Source organism: Lytechinus pictus, chromosome 5 (assembly GCF_037042905.1).
Source record: "Lytechinus pictus isolate F3 Inbred chromosome 5, Lp3.0, whole genome shotgun sequence".
Classification (NCBI taxonomy): Eukaryota; Metazoa; Echinodermata; class Echinoidea; order Temnopleuroida; family Toxopneustidae; genus Lytechinus; species Lytechinus pictus.
The window spans coordinates 14,372,447-14,385,982 of NC_087249.1; the positions used below are offsets into that span (position 1 = coordinate 14,372,447).

Sequence of the window (13,536 nt, forward strand, 5' to 3'; positions counted from 1 at the left end):
TTTTATTTGATAAGATATATTTCACAAATATCCGTAAAACCCAAAGTGGAGGAATAAAAGCAATATAGCTACATGAAGCTGCTTGCTATTGTTGACCTCGTACCATCTAATATCCCAGAACCCCAGGATGATAAAACCCACTTTTTGGCTGAAAAAAGGCTACAAAAATGGGAAAATTTAGGTATAATTACCTTTTAATGGTTTAAAAGTACTAATTATAGGAAAAACAAATTGCCTGCCCCCCAAAACATATGAATAGACACCAAAACCAGAGAAATTGACCATCAAATAAAAAATTTGTGGCCAAAACTGTGATTTTGGGGGGTTTTGGCAGCCATTTTGGATTTTGGCCCGGCACACTTTTTTCTCGGACCCGAGACAAAAAATATTGTCATTTCATGTTGAGATAAGGTAAAAGGAACACAAAAAAACTGTTCCCACAGTAAAACCAAAAATCACCCTTTTATAGCCCACTCCTACTAGTAGGCAACATGTTAATTCAACAGTATGAAAAAGAAGAGTATTGAATTCACCTTTTCTTTATAATTATAGCTTTTTACACCTTACTTCCTCTTCTGTTAAATGTTCTTGTCTAATATGAATGAAGAGAAAAATTATATAAGTAATGAACATATTTGGAAATGGCATGTGAATCCAGAGGAGTGGTAGCAAGAGCTTCATAGGTTTCCCAAGTTTTTGATAATATTTTGTCATTTCATTATCTGTTCATCTCATGACATAACCTTGTGCAATTATTGGGTGAATTCAATTCATCAGAGACCCACATTATGATTAAAATTTATTCTCTGCTACATGTATACATTATTAGGAAAGAAAGAAGAACACACTTATCAAACTGATTTTATCAACCTTAAACACAAACAAGAAGCGTAATCATGCTCAATTAGCCACTCTCAAGGCGCTAGGCATAGTTAATTACTTCCCTAATGAATTGAAAGTACTAGCGCTATTAGCTTGTATATATATTAAACACTTGCCTGTGTGACAATTAGTAATTTAAACCAGGATGCAAGTTCTCTCCAATTCACATTTTGTACTCCAACTCTCATTATCTCAAAATGAAAGATGGAGGGAAATGAAGATATTTTCATGAATATTGGCATGTTTTGTAGTTGATTAAAACCAGGATATGAGTCGAGTTTCATTTTCTTCCAGAATCAACCTCATAAAAAATACAACACATTGTACACATGTGCATATTTTGTTATAGTTAAGAATTAGTTAATGATTAATGGTAATATATATGTGGCACTTTCTAAAGTGAAGTTATATCACACGGTCATTGCTTGAAATCATTAGTAATGCGCCATGAGCACTTTACACAGAGTGGATTTGGCACTTTCAAAGTCACATTGTTATTTTTTAAACATTATCATAACTTTTATAATTTTTATCATCATTATTACTATTATCATTATTGTTATTATTATTATTAGAATTATCATTATATTTACTGTTATCATTATTGTTATTATTATTTTTATTGTAAACAGTAGATGGTTGAATATTGATATTTTATGGAATTGCTTTTTTATAGGGTTGATAAAAATGATAAAAAATAAAAGTAGGATGTTTGCTTTAATATTTTGTTTGTGATTGGTCTGTTTACAGTATTGGTACTTCTCAATTCACTACCGCCATGATACTCAGAGGCAGTATGAACTACGTTGTGAAACGGAGGGAGAGGTCAACGCCTGGGTGGATGCTATTAAACACTGCAAGTAAGTTTATTTTTTGTTGGTTTATTATGCTTAAAAGTTAAATACCATTTAGAGCAATAGTGGTAGAGAGAGAGAGAGAGTGAAAGAGGAAGAGAGAGTGGGAGTGAAGTAAGAGGGAGAGACGTTATATAATCACTTGGAAAGATGAACAGACAGACCAACAAATTAACAGATTTGGACAAGAGAGTCAGAGAGAAACAGTACGTAGACATGCTAAGCCTTCCGCATGGGTGAGACTCCTTCATTAGGGACCCTTAGCTCATCCCCTCAAATTATCACGCATGTATCCCAGCCTGTCCCCATATTTATTATACACAATGCCTGTGTTCTCATGCCGAATCACGGAATAATCTCACGCATGCATGTAGCTGGTATGAACATGCCCTACAGCCATTCAAAGATGGACAGACGCATATATACGGTGACCCGACATTTCCTCCGGTCTTGATATCTCAGTCGCCATAGGGAAAGAGTTAGGATTGTAATTGAGTTCTTGGTTCAGATAAGGATTAGGGTTTATTTAGTTTCTGAGGTTAAATTTTATGTTTAGCTTTATGTCACGGAACCGAATATAAACACAAAATAACAAACTAAGGAAAGAGGGGGGGGGGGCAGGTACATGTTTTTGCAAACAACAGGGAGACAGACATGAAAGAAATTGACGAATAAAAGAGAGAGGTAGGGTGGGGTAATAGTTTGCAACTATTAGGAAAGATTAAAAACACACGAAGAAATATATTAGAAATTGACAAGGAAAAGATAGAGGTAGGGTGGGGTATAGTAAAAAGCATTAGGAAAGATTGAAAAACACACATACAAATCTAATAACAGAAATTGACAAATAGAGAGAAAATAGGGGATATGGGATGCATATTTTACAACCATAGTACAAAGATAGACAAACACGCATAATAGAATTGACAAAATTAGATAGAAAAAAAGGAGGTTGGGGTACATATTTTACAACCATAATGAAAGATAGACAGACACATGCGCACACACACACATATAAAAAGTAACAGAAAGGGGAACAAATTATAAAGAAAGAGAGAGAGAGAGAGAGGAAAGAGGAATGCATATTATCACAAACACCTGTATATGGGCTTAGAGAGATAAAGTGAGATGAAGTTTACAGGGGTTGCCAAACAAGTAAACACAGCTAATAGAAATGGAAATTTATGTAGAGAGACAAGCAAACAAATTAAGCTGTTAATAGAAACATATATATTTTTTGATGTTGGTGATAATTAAAGGTTTGCATCCTGTTCACTGTTTAGTTTTCACCGATGACCCGTCCTGGTTTTCCCCAACCCGTCTCGTGCACGCAGCCTCTCTTGATTCTCTATTTACAATCTCCATCAAATACAATGTAGCGAGTGGCATTTGATTCTTGCCTCGGCTGCCATGTTGGTTGTGAGGACCCCTTGACAACGAACTAATACTGCCATGCATCTCCTGGGAACTGCTCTATCAAGATGCAACGCGATATTTAAAGAGGCTTCCCTCGTCCTCTCCGCGTCTTTCCTAGGTTTTTTACCGTCTCATTCCCATGCATGTCTTACATGGGTTCATTACCTTTTCCGTGCATTTTCGTTACTTTCGCTAGTTTCTCCTTGTTTGTGTGAGATTGCTGACCGTGTTTTTTTTTTTAAGTCACAAAAGCATTTTCCATTTAGAGCTTCTGGGTATTGTTTTCCCTTCATTCAATCCTCATTTATATTCTATTTTTTATGTTTGTTTGATTAATCTGTTGAAGTAATATTGTAAAAATACCAGGATTCCTCCTTCTTATCAATGCAGCGCTTTTTTGTTTTCTTGAAACAAGTGTTTGTCATTGCATTTAATTGTTCTATCTGCTTTTTTATTTCATAAGTGGTAACTTTCTTTTGCATAATTTAAATCATATAGACTAAGGGAGCATTTTCATAAATGTATGACTTTCAATGAAAAAGAATAGAAGGACAGCTAGAAGAAAATGAATATTTACTACGATTTAATTTAATATCTAAAAAAAAAAAATTATTTTGTTATCAACTGTTTTCTGTTGTGTTTATTTGGAGAATTGGTGTCATGTTTTTAGGGTAGAATGCTATCTAAAATTGATCATTGGTTTTCAAGCAATCTTCTTGTGGGTAAGAATCCTTTTCCTGCAAATGATGAATGTTATGATAATTGGGCAATAGATCATTTTGTTTGGGACTCTTGGGAGTATTTTTAGTACACTTTATCTATGATTCAAAGCATTATGCTACATTATACTATGTTATGAAAAATGTATTATACACATGCCGAACCATAGGCCTTTTCTGCTTTATTCATACATGTCTTTTTATTTGTCATGTCTAGAAGTGCAATTTTCCTTAATGTTCAATGAATTTCTTGAATGTATTATACAGTGTATTTCTATAGTTATGTCGACATGTTCAATTTTCTTAGTGTTAATGAATTTCTTAAATGTAGTATACATTATGTAACTATAGTTATGTCGACATGTGCAATTTTCTGTTAATTATCAATCTAAATCTAAATTTGTTTGCATATATATCATAGACTAATTAATTAAAATTGAATTAGATTAACGCAGAAGAAAACATAATATCAAATCAATTTCTTCTAATATATGCTCACAATTTTCCCTCCTGTCTTTCAACATCTCAGTTTCAATGCGATACTGCTGCAGAAAGAGGAATTAGAACAAAAGTACCTCCATCTTCTTCAGATACACGACAGCGAGAAGATAGCAAAGTTTGGTCTCCGTCAGCAGTGTCAGGAACTCACAGCTGAAGTAGCCAAACTCAAAACAGAAGTAAGTCAATATTAATAGATTCATTGGCCCATATTCTGAAGTCTGGCTATAATTATGCCATGGTCTAACTCTTCATGTATGTTAAAATTATAGCAAGCCAAAAATTTGAAAATTGAAGTTACATTATTTGTTTCCTATCCTTCTTTGGCTCTTTCCTTGAGTTTTGATGATGAAGAGAGATTTTGCAGTAACTATTCCCAGTCAGTTATGAATGATTTATGTATCAATAACTAAAAAATTGAATTTTTAATGTTAGATATATCTGTCACAATTGGCTATGCATAGTAAACCATGACTTTGAAGCAGCATTATTGGGATTAAAACCGAGTTCAGAGTATGGGCTGTAAAATTTTTAACAGACAAATTATTTTTGTTGTGATATTAAGACTTTATCAAGTGTTCAAGATGGTACATATTCATTCTTAAAAAGAAAGTACACCGCGACCATGCCATACTTATTTTGAAAGTATGAAGGTCAAAGGTTTTTTCAAAAAGATTTTTAATTTCACCATACACACCATAAATCCAGCAAGTAAGTAATATAGCTGATGGTGTATTATCATTTTATTTTTTTATTATGTAAATGCCTTATCACACGGATTATGGCAATGAATTAAACCATTACATTCATGTATTTGTTGATATGTCAGTTGAACCTGCTGCAGAGGAGAGAAAGGAAAATGTCTGGTTCAATCAAAGGAACTCCAGAAGATGATGAACCGGAGGATATTAAAAAGATTAAGAGAGTAAGTCTGCCAAGTCTTTCTCTTAAGATAATGAAGATGATGATAATGGTGATGATGATCTTGATGATGATGGTCTTGATGATGATGATGATGATGATGATGATGATGAAGATGATGGTGGTGATGATGATGAAGATGATGTTGATGGTAATGATGATTTTTCCTTTTCTGGATAGGTCCAAAGCTTCATACGTGGCTGGCTGTGTCGACGACGTTGGAAAGCCATTGTGCAGGACTACATCAGATCGCCACATGCAGAGAGTATGCGAAAGCGTAACAGTATAGTATTTGGGATGGTGGAGTGTGAACGCGAGTACGTTGAGCAGCTTTCCACTCTTGTCTCCTGCTTTCTGCGTCCTCTCAAGATGGCTGCCAGCGCAAAGAAACCACTTATTTCACATGAAGATGTCAACTCAATATTCCTCAACAGGTAAAGAGTGAGAATCAGTGTGATATCTACTTTTCAGATATTCTTATCAGGGCTGTTATCGATAACCTCTTTATTGCTTGTCTTGTCGATAATTGCTTGTTTTTTGCCACTTAGCGGTATCGATAACCTTTCTCTCGTTGCCGATAATACCCGCTATTATGAGGGACATGACAGCGATTTTCCGCGATTTTACAGAATTCACAGAAATGGCCTTTTGAAAGTGGCTTTTCAAATGAAAAATCACTTAAAGCATATTTTTTCCTCAAAATTCACAGAACAGCAACAGAAATCACTACAAAATACGAATATTTACAAGCCAAAAAACGTGATCTCACTTCGCTTAATCATGACAATCCAAACATCGTGACTGCACCAACTCCAACGATCGTATATCGAAAACATTTACAAGCGCAAGTTCAATTTTAGCGAAATACCAGAGTAGAAGGCAGCAAACGGTCGTGTGTTCGAAGATGTACAGCACGATATCAAAATGGTGGATAGGCGAAAGATGTTGACTGCTCAGAACGATGTCCAAAAAGCCCAAAAATTATCAATAAAACTTCATCCAACCCTACAATAATGCTATTAACGTGAAAGGTGAGGAGTCTGAGATGTTTGTTAAAAGATGTTATGTAATCGTTTACATCAGATGAACACGGATTTTAAAGCGTTCTTGGTACAGTGGCAGATAAAAATTATAACCAACATGAGTATTGTGTCATCGCTATAATGCATTAAAAATGCGCATTGATTATGTTCTTTTGTTGATAGTTATCGATATCGGTAAGATATTTTTAGCAAGCTATCGACAGAATTTTCTTAACGATAACAGCCCTAATTCTTTTCCCATATGGGCTAATTAAGAAGTTGCCATTGGATGTCATTATAGTAGCTTTTATGCAATGAGCACCTGAGTTGGTATTCAATTATTCCTTTCCACGCGTACTTTGCACCAATGCACACTCGATGCCATGCGAACTTTGCATTTCACACTCAAACAAACAAGCCATTGTAGGCCTCCCTGGATATAATTCAGCACAGAGGGGTTCATGGCCCAACACACAAAGAGTTAAAAGTATTGATTTACTAAGTAAATTAATATACTTAAAGCCATTAATTGTAAGGTCATTATCCATCTGTGCGCAACATGGTTGACTGCGCATATTGTTTTTTAAACTACATGCAAGCCAGATTTAGCCAAGTAGGGGGCTGACTTAGATTTAAGGAAAATACTTAGCCAAAAAAGACAATGGAATAGCAAAGATGAATAAGTATTTTAATTAAAAAGAATACTGAGTAAAATGCTTTAAAATTCTTGTATAAGTATGGAAGTGAACACCAGCTCAGGTGCTCCACAATTTAAATGCTTGTTCTTTATTGGAACAATCACAACTGGTATTCGTCAAGAAAGATTACTATAGGCAAATCTTGAATAAACAAGATGTTTGCTACCTAAAGGTTGATATTTTCTGCTTGTGATTTTGATATGAAAGGCATTGCAAAACTATTAAAAACCTGATGCTTCCGTGGTGAGAGTCAAGGATAGCAAAACAGACCCTGTGGGATATGTTGATTTGTCCTCGTGGTCACCAAGTATCTATTCCAAGGTGTGGGTAGGTTCATTTGTTTCCTTCAGATTTAGATGTAAAACATGTGAAACACAGATTTATGAGGGTTTTTTTTTCATTTGAGAGAGTGAGAGGGAGAGATGGAAAGAGAGATAGACAGGCAAGAACAAATGAGAGAGAAGAAAAAGATAAAGTGAAAAGGAAGAGAATAGGGAGAGAGAGGGATTGGAGAGAAAGAATAAAAAGTGTTGGAGGGGTAGAAATGATAGTAAAAAATAGAGTGTGTGTGTGTGTTTGAGAGAGAGAGAGAGAGAGAGAGAGAGAGAGTGTGTGCAAACAACAAGAGGAGCAAGAGAGCAAGAAAGAGAATAGAGAGATGGGAAAAGCAAGGAACTGGATAGTGTGAGTGTGCTTGTGGATGTGTGTGTGTGTGTGGGAGAGAGGTGATGGATAGAGAGAGTAGAATGGGGGAGAATAGGAGAAAGAGAGTATCCATTCCAATCCGAAAAAGGGCACTTCCTGCAAGCTGATCCTATGAGAGTTGTATATGAATATTCCAACTTAATATAGGTGAAGAGAATGAAGGAATTGCCGGAAAAAGGGGGGAAAAAAAGAGAGAAGAGAGAAGTTAGCTATTACTGCATATAACCTGTATCTATATAGTGTAATACCGGTGAATATTTCCTCTCATGCATAAATCATGTGCGTAGGAGCAACATCGAAACAGAATAAGCCTGCCTGGTACCTGGGGCATGCTAGCAAATATTAAAATTTATGGGGCATGCATAAATCTCCCATCAAGAGGGTAAAATCGGCTCGCAACCGTCTGCTGAGCGTAGTAAACGGTTACCCCTTTGAAATTATACTTGATGGAGTGCCCATAAGGTAGCAGCTTTGGGGATTTTTTCCCCTTTCCTGCTCGCTCCTCTTACCCTCTTCCATTCTCTCTCTTATCTCTCTTTCATTTTTGTTTCCTATTTGAAAAATCTTATTTGGAATGTCGTTGTATCACTTTGCCCCATCCTTTTCTTGTTAAGTCTTTCTCTTTTCATCAGATAAATGATATCATGGCATTTACCAGATTTCATGCTTAGGAAGTAAATTCAAAATATTATGGGATAAGTAAATTTGAATAATCACAATATTTCAAATATTTGATCTTGCGCTACCAGCCTGTAAAGATATTTCAGTTTTAGTCTTGACTTTTCTCATTTCCAACAAAATAAATGCACAATCCATGTAATGATAATGAGCAAAGAATTCATTTCATATGAAGACATATAATACTTTAAGCTACAGGAAACTTCAGAATGAAATGCATAATTTGATAAATTGCATTCTAAACCTGAGGTTGATTGTGATAAAAAATAGATAAAGATATGTCATGGCTGAGCTGATGTCCTCTTGGCTATCTTTTTATAGCCATCATATTGCCAGTCCAAATTTATATTGTTGACATTTTCACCAGATAAATTGATTTTACTACTGGAAAGAACAAAGTGTCCCACAGTGTGGAACACAATATTAATCACCTTTACACTGTTGAATTTGAGCATTTCAACAGTGTGATTCGTATATTCACATAGTCTATCATGCCAAAATACTGTGAACATCCACACCGCAGAGGTAGCCACAGTGTGAAATTCCTTTTACACTTAAAATTTGAGCACTTTAACAGTGTGAATAATATTTTCACACAGTCCACTATGTGAACACACTATGATCACACTGTGTGAGACTGGTCTTTCCAGGAGGGATTGTTTGTGTTTAGAATATTTATTCTAATAAACATTACCATAAACATATTTGAAGGTCAAAATCACTTTTCACTCAGGACTAAATTGAGAAAATGTAAGTTCTATTTCTGATCTGCAATAAGGTATTCATATATATCAATCTAAACAAAATGTGTGTGAACCAATATTCTTGAGAAATGTGATGCAACGACTTAAAGCGTCCTAAGAAATACAGTATATGAAATTTCATATATTTTCTTTTGATTACAGTGAGACTATATTCTTCTTACATCAAATTTTCTACAAAGGACTAAGCGCTAGGATGGAACACTGGCCCAAGCTGGTCCTTGGTAAGTGGATAATGAAATATTCATTTTATATTGATATCAAGGATTGACAGTCGATCAGGTTTAACTTTTACCATGGTCTAGCCAAACATGTCAAAATTTGATTTGATTTCATTTTTTATGCATATTCTTTGCTTATGTTTATTGTGCTCTTTCCTAATTCTGTAATGGTGAAGACAACTATTCTGTTTATGCTTCCCAAACAGTTAAGGATGATTTGAGGGTCAAACGACCTGATACATCAAATCTCTACACTTTGATATTTATGTTACCAGTGGCATAAAAGTTACTACTATAGTAACTTTGCCATTCAGTGGTTACTTGATTCTGATTGGCTGTTGAGCTTTGTTGCCACGGGCCCCATATATATTATCATTTCCTATAATTGTCTCCCTAAAATTGCCTATATTTAATCAAGTAGTTAGAAAGGTTTTATAGTTCATCACATTTTACTTGCTATGTATCATTCTAAAATTTCAGACTTTATTCCAACTGTATTTAAAGGACAAGTCCACCCCAACAAATAGTTGATTTGAATAAAAAAGAGAAAAATCCAACAAGCATATAACACTGAAAATTTCATCAAAATCTGATGTAAAAAAAAAAAGTTATTTTATTTTTAAGTTTCGCTTAATTTCACAAAACAGTTATATGCACATCCTGGCTGGTATGCAAATGAGGAGACTATGACGTCATCCACTCACTATTTCTTTTGTATTTTATTATATGAAATATGAAATATTCTAATTTTCTCCTCATTGTCAAGTGATACAATAATTAATTCCTCCCTGAACATGTGGAATTAGCATTGTTTAATACTATATGGTTCAGTCAAGTTGGTCCTTATTGTCAAATCTAAAAAAAATGAAATATTGTATAATTCAAACAATAAAAAACAAAAGAAATAGTATACAAATATTCAATGTTGATGAGTGCGATCGTTCCGAATATTGCATGAGTGTGCAAGTTGAAACAGTCTATTCAACGACGCGAAGCGAAGTTGAATAGACTGTTTCAACTTGCAACGAATGTAATATTCGGAACGTCGCACGAATACAACATTGAATATTTGTTTTATACAACACCGATAGCTTACAGTTTAGACTAGATCTAGATACGCTAGATCTATAGGTCTAGTCTATGATTAACGCGCGTTAGGTCTTATTTTGCTTACAATGTTGTCTTTTGATCGTCGAGTAGATTTACTCCAGTAATCCCAGGAGAATCAAGTATGGCAGTGAGTCCAAATTTCGCGCGTGTCCATATTTCGCGGACGGTCATTATCTAAAAAACTAGCCAATATCCTTAAAATCTGACATCATCAACATGAAAAGCAACCTAAAATTACCATTTGGTGTAAGTTTCTTTAGGATGAGTTCAGTATTCATGAAAATATTGACAAAAGATCGGCAAATTTGTCACCGTTAGCGCCCGTTTTGAAGAAATCTGATATTCTCAACAAGCATTACGATATCACCATTTTTGCAAGCAGAAATCATCAAAAATGTGAGTTAAATGTGGTACTAACCGATTCTATAGCATTTTGCCGTCAATCTGATATAAATATGTCACTTTTTGAGATTGAGTTTTTGTTTAAATCTCCACGAAAAAACTTTGGTCCGCAAAGTTAGGTCACACTTTTTCAGAACGGTTTTCCAGCACAGCGCGCATTCGCCGATCGGAATAGAATTTTGAGATCGGGATACCGGCGAAATCCCTTGACCTACTTTACATTTTCGTCCATGATTTTGTAGTTTAGGATCTTGCCGTCAATGTGGTAACTCATATTTCTTGAATTGGTTTTGTATAAATTATGAATATTTTGGGAACAAATTTAATAAAATCCAGAAGGAAATCCAAAAGGTACGCATCGTACCCTGGGAATAATTAGCTTAGCAACGTACGTACGCGCATTGTGTTCAGCTTAGCAACGTGTATGCGCAGTGCTACGTAAATCGGTCAGAGATACGAAAACGTGATTATGCGCGTATACCGCTAATTAACTTAACGTGTACGGGGCATGTCCATGGGTTCAGTGTGCCCAGAGATCTTGCAGTGCTGGCTCATTTACTTCAGCGTGCTATAGTCGACTATAGCACGAGCGTGCAATAGTCGACTATAGCACGGCTAGCATATCTTAGCGTGCTATAGCTGATTCCTCTGAATGTCATGTGACACGCTTTCATCCAATCAGCTGTCAAGGATTTATCCATGTGTTGTATAATGAGTGATGGACATCATTGACTGACTCATTTGCATGTCACTGAGTTGTGCATATCACTGTTTTGTGAAAAATAAGCAAAAATTTAAAATACATAACTTTCTTATTTTACATCCGAATTCGATGAAATTTTCAGCACTATGCTAGTTTGATTTTTCTCTATTTATTCAAGCCAGCGTTTTCCTGGGGTGGACTTGACCTTTAAAACACAATTAAGGCACAGATTTTATTTTGGTTTACTTATTCTGTGTTTTGAGTTGGACAGCCATATGTTCATATCTACTCTTGATGTAAAAACAGTAGTCTACATGGAGTCATAATTGTTGTATTCACTTTGTCTACAAGTAGTTGGTCTATTACTCAGATAGTCCAATGTGATGTAGGCTAAACCCATTCGGTGTAATATCAATTTGTTCTAATTGCTGTTTGATTTACAGTAAACTTGATTACAATACAATACCATAGTCCAATTCTCATTTAGTCTAATGTCCAGTTTAGTCTAATTGCCATTTTGTCTATTTTTTTTCTTTTGCCAAATTGAAATTGTTTTCATTCAACTCAATTCATATATTTTCCTCTTTCAATCTTTTTATATGTGCAATGATAGTTTAATTTACATATGTATCATATAAAATTTTGATTACTTTGTACAATGAAATAACAGCTTGAAATGAAATTTAAAAAAGGAAGGAGACTGACTAAAAAGCAAAGTTTATAGGATGAAGGCCCCCCCCCCTGTTCTAGGTACATAATATAAATCATGGTAGAAATGAATTTATAAGCAGTTCATCTAACCATGTAGCTGAACTGAAGTGGTGATAGACCAGGGGGTGTTTCACCAAGGTTTAAGTATGACTTAAATGATTAAAGTATGACTTAGAGTTGCACTTAAGTTCCTAGTTGCATGCATTATAATAGGCATGACCGCATTGGTCAGATCATGCTAAGAGGACGCGCACTACTGCGTATTGATCAATAAGATTGCTCGTTGTATTTCAGATACACCACAGCATTTAAGTGCGATTCTAAGTCATACTTAAACCTTCAAAGTCATACCTTAAGTATGACTTAGAATCGCACTTAAATGCTGACGCGTATCTGAAATACAACGAGCAATCTTATTGATCAATACACAGTAGTGCGCATCCTCTTAGCATGATCTGACCAATGCGGTCTTGCCTATTATAATGCATGCAACTAGGCACTTAAGTGCAACTCTAAGTCATACTTTAATCTTTGTGAAACAAGCCCCCCCTCCCCCGTGTGCATTTTATATGAAATGGATACAGGCTCTTTGTATACCTTTAAATGTGGAATGAAAAAATAGTTCTTTTGCAATAACATTATGTAGGTAAATGCTTTACTCTAGTGACTATCATGTAGACCTCTACATAATGTGTTTATTCTTCTTCATCTATCTTCATTGTGTTAGGAGTTTTCAATCATTAATTATTTTTCCTGGGAACCTATGTTTACAACTATGCTTTTTAATGGGTCCTCATATTTCATGTCATTCTATATTTCTTTGTGAAGCAGTTTTATTGTCATTATATTCTCATTTGCTCAAGATGTATGTTTTTGTAGACTGAAATAATAAGTCAAATCAAAATCAAATGAAAATTAGACAAACTGTAAATGGGCTCAATGGCAGTTGGACCAACTGGTTATACTGGAAATGATTGTCCCACAGTGTGTTCACAGTGTGAAATCACCTCCACACTATTAAATTTGAGCATTTCAACAGTGGGCAATTCCATAAAATATGTACATCCGACCACCTATATGTGGGATCTTCATGAAATTTTCGGTCTCTGATTTCTGGTTCTTTTGAAAGACTGTAATGCTGTCAAATGACCATGACTTGGTCAGTTTATGAAGTGAAGTAAAACTTGAGAAAAATGGGGGTCGGACGTACAAAAAGGTTGATTATTTTATGGAAT

General features: G+C 35.0%; 1 protein-coding gene across 1 annotated transcript in view; it reads left to right on the plus strand.

Moving 5' to 3' along the window:
• The first annotated feature begins 641 nt into the window (after nucleotides 1–641).
• Nucleotides 642–13,536, plus strand: part of LOC129261777 (ras-specific guanine nucleotide-releasing factor 2-like) — a 56,842-nt gene continuing 43,947 nt past the window's right edge. Inside the window, exons 1-6 of the mRNA XM_064099341.1 lie at nucleotides 642–665; nucleotides 1,633–1,742; nucleotides 4,401–4,548; nucleotides 5,199–5,294; nucleotides 5,471–5,724; nucleotides 9,299–9,378. Coding sequence (XP_063955411.1) covers nucleotides 642–665; nucleotides 1,633–1,742; nucleotides 4,401–4,548; nucleotides 5,199–5,294; nucleotides 5,471–5,724; nucleotides 9,299–9,378 — 712 coding nt within the window. The remainder of the gene's footprint in view (nucleotides 666–1,632; nucleotides 1,743–4,400; nucleotides 4,549–5,198; nucleotides 5,295–5,470; nucleotides 5,725–9,298; nucleotides 9,379–13,536) is intronic.